This window comes from Silurus aristotelis, assembly GCF_946808225.1.
Source record: "Silurus aristotelis genome assembly, chromosome: 21".
NCBI lineage: Eukaryota > Metazoa > Chordata > Actinopteri > Siluriformes > Siluridae > Silurus > Silurus aristotelis.
In genome coordinates, this window is record NC_139594.1 from 8,258,799 (window position 1) to 8,273,262 (window position 14,464).

A 14,464-nucleotide genomic window follows, 5' to 3' on the forward strand; every position below is an offset into this window, starting at 1 on the left:
TTAATGTGTGGCAACTGTGCATGTGGTTGGTTGGTACAAATTTCTGACTCATCTTCATGAGTCCCCAGCACAGGCGCAGCTGCTTCCCCTCTCTTATAATCATTTCCTTTTCTGGATTCGAGGCAGCAGGGATTAAACAGGAACAGGGTAGAACCGGATTTGAGCTTTCCATAATTAACTCTGATCTTCAGTAGCACTGGAGTGTCTCCTCCATTGTCGCAAGATGTAGCTCTTAGCACCAAGTCTCTTTATCACTGTCAATCATCCACACTTCAAAGAGTGTGTGAATGGGTTAAAAACAGGGCAGTTTTAATTATAATCGGATCGATCATTAACAGTACCATTAACACTTCAGAAAATATTAAAAAACAGGAGGCATTTGAAAAACATTTTATTGAGGCTACATTCACGTTGCCGCATTTTGTGTCTGGAGCTGGAGCACAGTAGGTCTTTGTTTCTCTGTCATGCTGAATCCAGTGTTTCGGAGCTGATCGCTGAGGTTTGAAGTGCTCTGCTGAACAGTTTCTCCACCTGACCGTGGTGCCCTTGTAAGATGCTGCAACACACTGCAAAAAAAAAAAAACGTGTTCTTTCTTTTTCCGGCAGGGGGAGGTAGAGCTAAAAAGGTGACATCATCTAGTTGCTGATGTTTATTCCTGTGCTTTCTTTTGGCATGATCATCTGCATTGAAACCCGTCGAGACTCAAGATATTGCATTATGTGTGATTGTGTTTACTAAAGCCAAGCCAGTGCTCGAATAGGTGCAGTAGATAGTACTGATTAACACTGATTTAATAACTAAATTGTGTTGAAGTGGTTTTTGCGGTCCAGTCAGTTTCCTCACAGTCTGCAAAACAGGAAATTGAAAGAGAGAGAGAGAGAACAGGAAAAAGCTTCTGTTCTTATGGGTTATGAGGAGCACTGCAGAAACGTATGTGCTCATTTTGTTCTGCAGACGTCTTAATGTGATGGCAAAGTCACAGTCTGCCCTCTGCTGGCCACGTCTATTACTGCCAATGTCAAGCTAAAAGCTGTGGAACGTCAATAACATAAGTTTGATGACCGCCATCTCCCCCCACCCCCACCTGCTCCCTGCTTTATTGCGCACTCAGGCCCAGTGAAGACAATGAGGAAGACTCCGCAGCTTCTGGAGGAAGGCAAAACCATGATAACTTGTACCGGGTGCACATGCCTAGCCTATACAGCTGTGGCAGCAGCTATGGCAGCGAGACCAGCATCCCTGCAGCAGCACACACTGTCAGCAATGCCCCCGTTACTGAGTACATGTAAGTTACACATGTTCACTTTATACACACTCGACACTTAAAGTCATGCAAAAAACAAATGTTAGGGTGCAAATCAACAACTCATGACCTTCCATTTTTTACAACTTCGTAGTCTCAACATCTGTCCCTTACCACTGCAAGCATGCGCGCGCACACATGTACACGTGTGTGTGTGTGTGTGTGTGTCAACATATATATTACACAGGGTTCAGCCTTTATTCTTGTCTAATAAGGGACAGTGCCGTGCATTTTTATACTTGCTCCCTCATCCTTGATGACGCAGTTCAGAATGAACGTTTTTAGTATTAAAATGCCATTTCTTTCTGAATTGCTTTTGAATTACTATTACATCTTTATTAGGAGTCTATTAAAAGAATACAGGGAGTTATTATCATCCAGGACTGAATGATGCTACAGCCCTGAGCTTTATATTCATACAGCACGCAGTAGTATGCATGAGGTTTGCTGCAAATAATGTGTACATTATACAGTGATTGTCACTGTCTGTAAAGCAAACATGAAACACAAAAATTAGGCTGAAAAAACCTTACTTTTAGTCTATTCATTTACAACTGTCCATGAGAGAGTTTTATTATTTAGGGGAGAAATTCAGTGGAGCTTAAGAAGATATAAATAATAGAACTGAGGTTTTCATATGCTTTTCATTAGGGTTTTTTTTTTTTTTTTGGTAGGCGCAAGCAGACTTGAAGACGTAATGTTCTGGATGCTGGATCTGAAAAAGGATCACATCAATCAGCCTTTTTTCTCTATGCTTTTGTCCTTTTGTTCACAATAAGAACTTTTTATTTTAACTTTTGAAACACTCCCAAGTGGACATTAAAAAAAAAAAGATTATAAATGCTGTTTATTTTGGGATGCAGCGTAAAACTGAGGGGAAAAAAAACTTGTGGAAGAAGCAATGGTGTATTTGAAGTCATGTGATGCAGTTATGTGTCAACTCTAAACAAACAATGTGACGGCTGGTGGTTGATCTGTGGTTGTTGATTTGGCTGAATTAATATCACAATGGGGCAAAATGTTTGCTCTGAATGGCATTGATTTGAACACACACAAATTAATTAAGCATATGACAGTGATGACCAAAGCTATTCATACATTTTCAACTGTTTTGGTGTGGACAAGCAGTTATTTGGAAAACGTTTAAAAACCCCAGTGTGGGTGGAGAGCATTTAAAAACGTGAATGCGGTTCTGTCTGGATTAACATGGATCTAGCCTGTGGTGTTTACTTTAGTATTTTCACTTGTGTTGCTTGTATTTGAGATGTATTTTGAACAACCTTACTCTGAAACGGCATTATAAAATCCACAACACGGTACGTCATCGCAACATTTCGATATGCAAAATGCAAACCAGGTCTTACAGGCGGAAATTCTGATTTTCAATCGGATTACATCATTGACTGAAGGCCCTTTTTTCTCAGTCCAAATAACGCACTGTTACATAAAACACAGTAGGAATTAATACAGTATCTGGTGGCATTCTCTGAAGACGACATAAATCATACATTTAAAATCCTCCGCACCATATCACTTTAGAAACCGATTTTTATTATTTCAAAGATATAAACTATAGAAATCTGAAAAAGGTGTTATTGACTATTCAGCAGTAAGTCTCTTTCAGATAAAAGAAAACATAAAATGGAGAATTTATACTGAGTCATAAGCTAAAAAAAAGAATAAAAATCAAGATTCGGTGAGGATTTCATATAGAATGGCAACTCCATGGTCGGTTTTTAATCATGTCCAGGGTACAGTTAGCTGTGAGCCATTTTGAGGACCGAGTCGCTCTGGGCGTTTGTTGAATGGAGAAGAGATCTGAACATTAGGCAGGTGCCAGACGGTGTAGGTTTTTATACACAGAGCTTTAAATTTGATTCCATTTGAGACTGGGAGCCAGTGGAGAGAAGTGAGATGTCTGTAAATAAATTCAAACCTTCCTGCAGATTAGCACTGAAACAACCAATATGTTCGGCAGATTTATTTTTTCTTCTCTGCCTGCTAGGATTTTCTTGCTAGCAGTGTCAACAGTCTGCAGTGGTTTTCGCATGCGTTCCTTAATCTGGTGTTGCTGCAATTTCGTGCTAATTTAAGAACTTTTTTCTCACATTGTGAATTTCCATTAGGCATAAATGGCAAAGTAGGGTTTACTATTTTATATTTGCTTAGAAATTTAGCTATGCTGAAGCTTGAAAATAAAAAGTAGGCTACATTCTGGTGAGTTTTGTTTGTTCATACTTGTGCATCTTTCTTTCATCACACAGGACACAGAATGCAAACTTCCAAAATCCTCGCTGTGAGAACACTCCTCTTATTGGGAGAGAGTCGCCTCCCCCTTCTGTAAGTGTCTAACACTAAATGACACACACACACACACACACACTCACACACACACTGTTTGTATACTGGTAGTTCGTTTAATTTACACAGCATGTTGAAAAGGGCATGGCTGCGTTTCTGTGCCTGTGTGAGAGAGAAAGCTGTGTCTCTGTACAGGCTGTCAGGTGAAGTTAGAGCACACCAGGATCACACAATGAAACCATTAGACCTTTCAGAGTTAGTTTGGTGTGCCGACCTGGCAGTGCAGCTTAGTTTAGAGGACTGAGACGACTTGAGAGCTGCAGCATCAAGGTTGATGTTAATAGATGTATCTTTTAAAGAGAGAGAGCGAAAGAGAGAGATGGGGGAAGGGAGTCTGAAAGGATCTGAATTGCCTGTTTTGATTTTGTTGAAGTGTCACTTAGCTTGTGTGTCTGCTTTACACTCTTTTTGGCTGAACCCTCCCTCTGTTATGCAGTTCGGTCTGACTGCACTGGACGCAACGGTTACTGCTACAGACAGTTAAGGGCCTCAGGGGCTACTACTCGTAATGGTTTTAAACCTACAGGTACTGAAGTCATCTGGTCCATCCCCCTAATTTCTCCCTGTCTCAAATGTGTACATGGTGGACAGGGCTATGCTATTGCAAATTTGACAACTAGCCAAATCGATTATTTTAAATTAAAGCATGAGGCTGCACAGAGAGGATACGTGCATGAATCATAGACTTTCACAATGGGGCCATTCAAGTCGCACCACAGAACAGTCTGTCCGCATGATGCATTAAATAGTATGGGAGATTTTTGTATGATAGCTAATTGCTTTAAAAAATATATATATATATATATATATATATATATATATATATATATATATATATATATATAATTTCTTAATATATATTCTTATATATTACAAAACAGGGAAAATCATTGTAGTCTTGATGTTTGTCATTTGTAAGCAAAAGAATAGCCAACAGTCTGTGATGTATATTAGCCGTGTAAATAGATTGATTACAGTATCAAATGTTTAAAGGTATGAAGTGTTGTACTCTTTATGGTTCATGCGATGAGTAGCCATGTTGATTTTAGGTAATTTGTAATTTGAACTTTGGGTTGGGGAGACCGCCTCGAGTTCTCGAGTAAATAGTGGAGTGGAGGGTTTTTTTTGTATTGTTTTTCTAGTCGGTGTCATGAATAAGGAGTTACGCCATTCAGTGGATATGCAGAATAATTTCGTATACTGTTAAAATCGAGGCGCTTGCCTTGCTGTTGCCTATGCATTGTGTGCGTCATCTTAAGTTAAATATTATACAATAACTATTGCAAAAAAAATAAAATAATAATAAAAATAGCAGCCACTAGAGAATGGCAGATATTTTGGCTCAACATTTCACAAACTGTCACGTTGTCCATCATGTATACAGTCAACCAAAGGCCATAAAAGCTGCTGTTCTACCCAATAGCCTGTTGCCCCTCCTTTTGGTGTGCCATGCTGTTGTTTTTTTTTTTTTCATGACCTGTAATCAGAAGCACTCCAGATCAGCTCTGCTCCTCAAAGTTCAGTCTCAGTAGTAAGAGTTTACCTTTGGCCACAGGAAGCAGACATGTGCAGACCTATTTTTTATTTTTTTAGATTGTTAGATTCCCAAAGTAGAGAAAGGTGTTTGCTTTTTTTTTTTTTTTTCCTTCGGTAGCGTGTGGTTTGAGGTAGTTTTTAGTAGTGTTAAGCTCTGCTAACAACAACGACCTGAGATGTCCTCAACAGGCTTTTCTCTCCTTCTGTCTGTCATTTGGAGCTTAAGTCTAGATTGGCAGAACCTAGAGAATGGAGCGTTAATGCTTTGTTAGATGCAGGTCTCTTTTCAAGGATGCTTATGGGCTGCCTTTGTGTGTGCATGTGTGCATACACTTACATGTATATGTATGCAATCATAGGATTTCTGATAATCACAGGGGCTCAAAAAAAGTCTTGATCTGCAAGTCAGCACCTTATGAAACTTGACACATGGAGCTTTCCTGCTGCAGACTTCAAGAATCAGACTGCTCTGTTAGTGCACTGTTACGCACTAATGAAGAACCTCGAACCAATAATCTCTTGGTTTCAAGACTAACTTACATCCAGTACTTGACCCATCTTTGCATATAATATTTGCTGTGTATCAGATCATAATGTACAAGTATACTAATGTAGTCTAATTTGTCTATTAGTAATAAATCCAACCCACATTTAGAGCATCATCCAGTTTGTGTACTCTGATCATTAATCATTCCCTTTTGACTGTATTAAATCGTGTTTTGTGTTGCATTCTCACGGCTATTTTGATGACTGACATCGTGTTAAATTCCACCCACTCTATAATTGAAGCGAGCGTGTATAATTCTTGTCTACCGCAAAACATGTTTGTACCCTGATTTGGTCTCAGTGCAGCACTCGGTTACTTTTGATAGTATTAAAAGCTCAAAACCCTGATGTATGGTGTTTATGTACTCCCAGTCAAAAGTATGTGGACACCCAACCATTACACTTTGGTGTGCTTGTCTATTTTTTGATTGAGGCTCCTTTTTGTTGTAAGCTCCACTCTTCTGTGAAGGCTTTTCACTAGGTTTTGAAGTGTGGCTTTGGGGAATTTAGCTACATAAATGAGATCAGGTACTGAAGTTTGGTATCTGAGGTGTACTCTGTGTTCTAGTTCATCCCAGAGGTGTTTAATGGGGGTGAGGTCAGGTGCTGTGCAGGACACTCAGGTTCTTCCAGTCCAGCCTTCTTAAACCGTGTCCACATGGAGCTCGCTTTATGCACAGCAGCATTGTCATGCAGGTTTGAGTTCTGGGGAAGTTAAATTGTAAGGCTATGGTGCACACAGATGTTCTGTACAATTCTGAGCTTCAGACTTTGTGGCAAATGATTTAGGGCTACATAAGAACTACATATGTAATGTAATGGTCGGGTGTCCACATATTTGTGGCCATCTATGGCATGTGTTTTTAGGCCCACTGTGTAAGAAGTCAATCACATGTAAAACACGTTTGTTACCCATGCTTGTGTTGAACACCTTTCCTCTGTTTGTGTCTCTGCAGTACACTTCCAGCATGAGGGCCAAGTACCTGGCCAACGCCCGGCCTGATCCCAACAGCACCGCTGCAGCACATTAGAGAGCTCCCAGGGACGTCCGTAATCGCTCACATAAACAAACACACACACACACACACACACACACACACACACACACACACACACACACACACACACACACACAAACACACAAACACACACACATTTTCAAACCCCCTCTCACAAATGTGCCCTTGCTCCTATGACCCATAAACAGACCCCAGCCGGCCCACAAATCCTATTTCAGACAAAAAGGACCCCCACATATTCACCAGTGAAGAGGCCCCTTGTTTACACATGACTGGCCACAGTTCCAAATAGTGGCATACTCCTGACAAGTGTGTGTGTGTGCGCGTGTGTATGTCTGTCTGTGTGTGTATGTTTTACAGGTCTATGTGTGGGTGTACATGTTTGTTCGTACATGCTGCCGTTGCTTTTTTGTGGTGCTTTTGCCAGAAGAGCCTAAAGCCCCAGAAGTGCAAAGCCAGTCGGGGTATCTGGCCTATCACATTCCTGCATGACTTCTATAATGTGACCTCGTGCGTGTGTGTGTACATAGGATTATTTGACTGGTTAGAATTTTCTAGGCTTTCAACACAAAACACAGTAGCATCCACTCTGATTAACTGGATCAACAACACGTTTTATCTCACCACCCGGGTACCTCCGTGTATCACGTCTTCACAAATAGAAGTGCGTAAGAGCTTCTGCAGTGGAAATGAATGCCGATTAGAACCAGTTTGAACAAAGTGTATTTTGAAATTCACTGATTCTGTGGTGCTAGCTAATCTTATGAAATCTGAAAAAGAATACTGCCATTATGTATGAGGAAAGGAAACAAGTAGCAATAGTGTGGTTTAGGGTTGATATAATGGCTTAGGGGTTAGCTGTAGTTTTAGAATTTCATTCACATGCTTTCTTTTAGGTGGAGTAGTGTTAATTAAAGCCATGGCCAGCTTTAGAAAACCCTGTGTAAGCTTCTCCTTCCCTTATTTCTTTTTTTAAACACCATGCATGTAAATAACCACTCGGAGGTCCCCGGTGCGATCAAAATGAGACACACGTTCATAGCGCACAATGTTAAACAGCAGCGTTGCTGTAAGAGTAAAAGCTGCTCAGGTTCTCTAATACAGAGATTGGCAATCATGCACACAAAATGGCATATGAGGGTTTGGGTATTCGATTTTATTCACCTCAGCTCTCTTTGTATATCATAACTACTAGACAGCAGGCCTGGAATTTCAGTGCTGATTTCAGCAAGATACTGCATTTTATAATGTCTGTGGATTCTAGGAACTGCGATCTTTTCTTTTTAATCGTACAATTTTGGTCTCTGCCATGGAAGTGACACGTTTTCGGTTATCTATGACATCCGTGTTGCATGCTTTGCAGCGGTTTTTCCCTCCACAGCGGGATTTTATCATTGTGTACTTGAGAACTTCTCTGTACTGTACCTGAACATGAACTATGAACTTGGACATATTGCAAGCATGGACCCGAATATGGCTGTTCATTTTTTTTTTTTTTTTTTTTTTTTAATGTATATTTTTTTTCCCTCCATCTTTTGAAGCAGGATGGACTCACAGGGCAGAGGGAATAGCTGAGTCAGCGAAACAGTTTGCCTGGAATGTCCAGGAAAGTTTTATTTAACGTCAACATTTCTCTGCTCCTATTCACCAATGTTATAACCACTAAGTTACCATGGATTCTGACAGCAACTGCAGCACATCTGGATTAAGGAGAAGGTGTTATATGGACACTTGCATCTCCCCAAATAACCTCTCTCTAACACACACGGACACATACTCTCACACACACACAAACACACACACATACATACAGATGTTGATGCATGGTCCACCATTCACCATGTCTTGGGTCCTCTGACAGATTTGAACATGGATGGTCTCCTGCAGAGAGTCGCGAGTTGGTCATCGATGTTTTGGTTATTCACACAGCTTCTTCTCTTGAACTGCACCCTGCTATGCAATGTCATGTGCAATGGTGCAAGCCAGACATAAACCATTTTGACATTCCTGGCTCAGGCTGGGGGTGGAAATTTCCCTAAAATGCTACACCGACCAAACCATTCCGTGTACAGCCACGTTCCTGGGACAGGGGCATGCATTCTGGCTAAAGACTGATCATGTATAAAAAAAATATGGACAGCTCGTGTGGACTAGAAGAAACATAATCAATGGAAAAATAAAATTAGGAGCAAAAGGGATTGTGAAAGACTTTGGGTGGAGAAAAAGGAACCTGGGTTATTTGTGTCTTTTAAGTCATAGCTGAACATCTCAAGCTTTCTGGACTTTAAGCATTTGTTCATCGATTTCTCTGAGGCATGGTGACCCTTTCGATATGGAGTGTGTTCTGAATTGTTCTCGTGTGCTACTGATGCTTTTTTTTTTGGGTTCTTTGAATTATTGCAATCAATAACGAGGCAAGGTTCCTCGACTGTGCCAACAACCAAACCATGACTTTGAATCTTATTCCCCTCATACCTTTTAAATGTTTCCCCTGTTTTAAATGGGCCTTTTTTGTACATTCACAACTCAGCCTATGCCTGAGCAATCAAGCAAGTCGCCTGTGAACATGAGCCTGACGATTTAAGAATCGCCTTCTTTTATTCTATGTGAACGACCATTTGTTAGTAATGCAATATATTTTATTCTTTTTATTTGTCATACTCTGTTAATTTCATAATGCTAGAACAGTGTGTATGTATGTGTATATGTATACATGTGTGTGTATGTATGTGTCTGTATATGTATATACATATACACACACACACACATATATGTATTATATAAATATATATTTATATACATCATATAATTAAACTATATATAAAACTACAATGCAGAAATGAAGAAAACAGTAAGACAAATTTGCAATTCCATAGTGCAAACTGTCGCACTTCATTTTATTTTATTTGTATTTTATTATTTTTTTTGCTAGTCATTGTGGCATATTTTTAGGATGATTAGTAAGCACATAGTTTGGTATTTAATTATTTTGAGTGAATTTTCACCTTTTTTCTTTTACCCGTCTTTCTTTTTTTCCCCCTTTTAATTTTTACCATTTACTAAAATATTGTACATGTTAAACCTGTGGTTTTATTCAGCTTGAACTCAGTGTTTTCAGATTAAAATAACATGAACTGACAGCAGGTTTTATTGTCTGTTTTTTGGCAAGTAACACAGAGCTGAAAAGTCTTTATCCTTGATTGATCGATTGATTGTTCAAAACAAATTTGTTATTAAAAGTGTTTACTATTTAATGCACTATTAAGGTTTTGAAAAAAGGAAATATTTTCTACCACAAACAGCGAAATTTTATTTAGAAAATGTTTTTAATTGTGATAAACCAATGATAATATGATGAGCAATTACAGTAGAGTAAAAAGATTTCAAGGTGAAAATGTAAAGCAGATGTTTAAACTAAGAGAAACAAAGCTTATTAGATGTAGTTCTACTATTATCGGGTTCCTAACTTGACTGGACACCAATTAGAATTAATTGACCATTTAAGCTAGGTCATGACTTTTACATTAAAAGAAAAAAGGAAAAATTACATTAGGTACATTAGGTAATATTTACAATTGGCATTTTAACATTAGAATCCAAATGAACATGAGGCAACCAACATAGGGTCAAAGAAAACAGATAGTGGAACCCATTATTAAAATTTTTCAAATGGAACAATTTTAGAAATCATCACAGTGTAGTGTAAACCAGTTAAGATGCCTGTGCAAAGAGACAAAGCCATAAACCTCAGAGCTGAATGAGTATGCATTGGAAATCATGGCTGGGGTACTAGTCAGAAAATGTTTCAGACATAAATGTTTAGTGAACGGTCCACCAAACCTGAACCCATGAGCAATGAAAAAAAAAAAAAGAATAGGCTGACACGAGACAACATTCCTCATATTTCCTACATCTGGACAGATTTATGTTTGGAGGAAGCCTTCAACCCAGAAGATCTGCTGCAAACTGTTAGGTACACTGGATCATCCATTAACAAAGTAACAATGTGGAAATCATTTAGTGCAAAGGCTGCAAAACAAAATAAATAATCACAAATATATAAAAGGTCATATAACTATTGAAAACTAAGAGGCAATTATACAGTAAACCCCATAGTACAAATAATAAACCCATACTCCAGTATGAGCCTGCCTGTGTACTTATTACTAAAATCAATTATTTCTCTTCTTCTTCTTTCGGCTGCTCCCATTAGGGGTCGCCACAGCGGATCATCCGTCTCCATACCACCCTGTCCTCTACATCTGCCTCTTTCACACCAACTACCTGCATGTCTTCCCTCACCACATCCATGAACCTCCTCCTTGGCCTTCCTCTTTTCCTCCTACCTGGTGGCTCCATCTTCAGCATTTTTCTACCAATATAATTCATGTCCCTTCTCTGCACATGTCCAAACCATCTCAATCTCGCCTCCCTCACCATGTCACCAAAACATCCTACATGTGCTGTCCCTCTAATAAACTCATTTCTAATCTTGTCCATCCTCGTCACTCCTAACGAAAACCTTAACATCTTTAGCTCTGCTACCTCCAGCTCCACCTCCTGTCTTTTACTCAATGCCACTGTCTCTAATCCATACAACATCGCAGGTCTCACCACAGTCCTATAAACTTTCCCTTTCATTCTTGCAGATACCCTACTATCACAAATCACTCCTGTCACTCTTCTCCACCCACTCCACCCTGCCTGCACTCTTTTCTTTACTTCTCTAACACACTCTCCATTACTTTGCACTGTTGACCCCAGGTACCTGAACTCCTCCACCTTCTCCACCTCTTCTCCCTGCAACCGCATCACTCCACTGCCCTCCCTCTCATTCACACACATGTACTCTGTCTTACTCCTACTGACTTTCATTCCCCTTCTCTCAAGCGCATATCTCCACCTCTCCAGGCTCTTCTCAACCTGCTCTCTACTCTCACCGCAAATCACAATATCATCTGCAAACATCATAGTCCAGGGAGACTCCTGTCTGACCTCGTCCGTCAACCTGTCCATCACCACTGCAAACAGGAAAGGGCTCAGGGCCGATCCTTGATGCAGTCCAACCTTCACCCTGAACCAGTCTGTCGTACCTACTGCACACTTCACTGCCGTCACACTGTCCTCATACATGTCCTGCACCACCCTCACATACTTCTCTGACACACCTGACTTCCTCATACAATACCACAACTCCTCTCTCGGCACCCTGTTGTACGCTTTCTCTAAATCCACAAATACACAATGCAGCTCCTTCTGTCCTTCTCTATGCTTCTCCATTAACATCCTCAAAGCAAATAAGGCATCTGTGGTGCTCTTCCTCGGCATGAAACCATACTGTTGCTCACAGATGGTCACCTCTTCTCTCAGCCTGGCTTCCACTACTCTTTCCCATAACTTCATGGTGTGACTGATCAACTTAATTCCCCTGTAGTTACTGCAGGTCTGCACATCTCCCTTATGTTTAAAGATCGGTACCAGCACACTCCTTCTCCATTCCTCAGGCATCCTCTCCCCTTCCAGAAACCTGTTAAACAATCTGGTTAAAAACTCCACTGCCATCTCTCCTAAACATCTCCACGCTTCTACCGGTATGTCATCTGGTCCAACCAACTTTCCATTCTTCATCCTCATAATCGCTGCTCTCACTTCCTCCTTACTAATCCTATCTACATCCTGCTTCACCAACTCCAACTCCACATCCTCCAACCTTCTCTCTCTCTGATTTTCCTCATTCATCAGCTGCTCAAAATACTCCCTCCATCTTCTCAACACACTCTCCTCATTAGTCAACACATTTCCCTCTCCATCCTTTATTGCTCTAACTTGCAGTACATCCTTCCCAGCTCGGTCCCTCTGCCTGGCCAATCGGTATAAATCCTTTTCTCCTTCCTTAGTGACCAACCTCTTATAAAGCTCCTCATATGCCCTTTCCTTGGCTTTCGCCACATCCCTTTTTACCTGCTGCCGCATCTCCTTGTACTCCTGCCTACTTTTCTCTTATCACTCTGTTGATCCCACTTCTGTTTTGCCAACCTCTTTCCCCTAATGCTCTCCTGCACTTCCTCATTCCACCACCACGTCTCCTTGTCTTGCTTTCTATTTCCAGATGTCACACCAAGTACTTTTCTAGCTGCCTCCCTAATCACTCCTGCAGTAGTTGCCCAATCATCCGGCACCTCTTCACCACCACCAAGCCCCTGTCTGACCTCTTCCCTGAACCTCACACTACACTCTTCCTCCTTCAGTTTCCACCATCTTATTCTTCTTTCAATCCTTACTTTCCTCCTCTTCTTCTTCGCCTCCAAAACCATCCTACAGATCACCATCCGATGCTGTCTAGCTACACTGTCCCCCGCCAACACCTTACAGTCTCCAATCTCCTTCAGGTTGCATCTCCTACACAGAACATAATCAACCTGTGTGCACCTTCCTCCACTCTTATACGTCACCCTATGATCCTCCTTCTTCTTAAAACGTGTTCACCACTGCCATTTCCATCCTTTTAGCAAGATCTACCACCATCTGCCCTTCCACATTCCTCTCCTTAAAACTATACCTACCCATCACCTCCTCATCACCTCTGTTCCCTTCACCTACATGCCCATTAAAGTCTGCCCCAATCACCAATCGTTCTTTCCTAGGTACACCATCTACCACTTCATCTAATTCACTCCAGAACCCTTCCTTCTCCTCCATCTCACAGCCAACTTGTGGAGCATAGGCACTGATGACATTTATCATCATCCCTTCAACCTCCACCTTCACGATCATCACCCTATCAGAAACTCTCTTCACCTCCACTACACTCTTACTGTACTCTTCCTTCAGAATCACCCCTACACCATTTCTCTTTCCATCCACACCATGATAAAACAGTTTAAACCCACCTCCAATGTTCCTGGCCTTACTCCCTTTCCACTTGGTCTCCTGAACACACAGCATATCTACCTTTCTCCTCTCCATCATATCAGCTACCTCTCTCCCTTTACCCGTCATAGTACCAACATTTAAAGTACCAACCCGAACCTCTACTCTCCTACACTGCTCCTTTTCCTGCCGTCTCTGTAGACGTCTTCCTCCTCTCCTTCTCCTCCTTCGGCCAACAGTAGCCCAATTTCCACCGGTACCCTGTCGGCTAACGATACCTGTGGCGGTCGTTGTTAACCCGGGCCTCGACCGATCCGGTATGAAATTCACATTTGTGATCCGCATATTTGATTTGGCACATGTTTTACGCTGGATGCCCTTCCTAACGCAACCCTCCCCATTTACCCGGGCTTGGGACCGGCACTAAGAGTGCACTGGCTTGTGCCCCCCTAATGGCTGGGTTAAAATCAATTATTTGAGATTTCATAAACTACAGAAGGCAACCAAGCACCTTATATGACCTCGGTATTTAGAGTTCTTTCATGGTAGAACAAACCACAAAGCAGATCCATACCATAAGCAGGACCCTCCATAAATATTTAGCAATGTCTTGGAGCATTGCAAGAATATTTAAATATCCTTGTATGTAAATGTATCAACAGGTATGTCCAGCTAAACTGTGGATAATTTAACAGAAAATTAAAAGATTAGTGACATATAGTTTTGCATATATTTTGGACAAAACATGTCTAAAAAGAATTGTAAGTGTGGTGTAGTCAGATTTTTCTTTGAGTCTTCCTTCTTCTCTTTCCTGCTTCTATTGAAAAT

General features: G+C 40.8%; 1 protein-coding gene across 2 annotated transcripts in view; it reads left to right on the top strand.

Moving 5' to 3' along the window:
- The window catches only part of ttyh3a (tweety family member 3a), a 50,961-nt gene extending 41,055 nt beyond the window's left edge, over positions 1-9,906 (top strand). Inside the window, exons 12-14 of one of the 2 annotated variants that reach the window (XM_083524499.1) lie at positions 1,113-1,286; positions 3,569-3,644; positions 6,704-9,906. In XM_083524499.1, coding sequence (XP_083380625.1) covers positions 1,113-1,286; positions 3,569-3,644; positions 6,704-6,778 — 325 coding nt within the window. In that variant the 3' untranslated portion in view covers positions 6,779-9,906. The remainder of the gene's footprint in view (positions 1-1,112; positions 1,287-3,568; positions 3,645-6,703) is intronic. The other variant, XM_083524500.1, reaches the window with a different exon arrangement.
- The last annotated feature ends 4,558 nt before the right edge of the window (positions 9,907-14,464 follow it).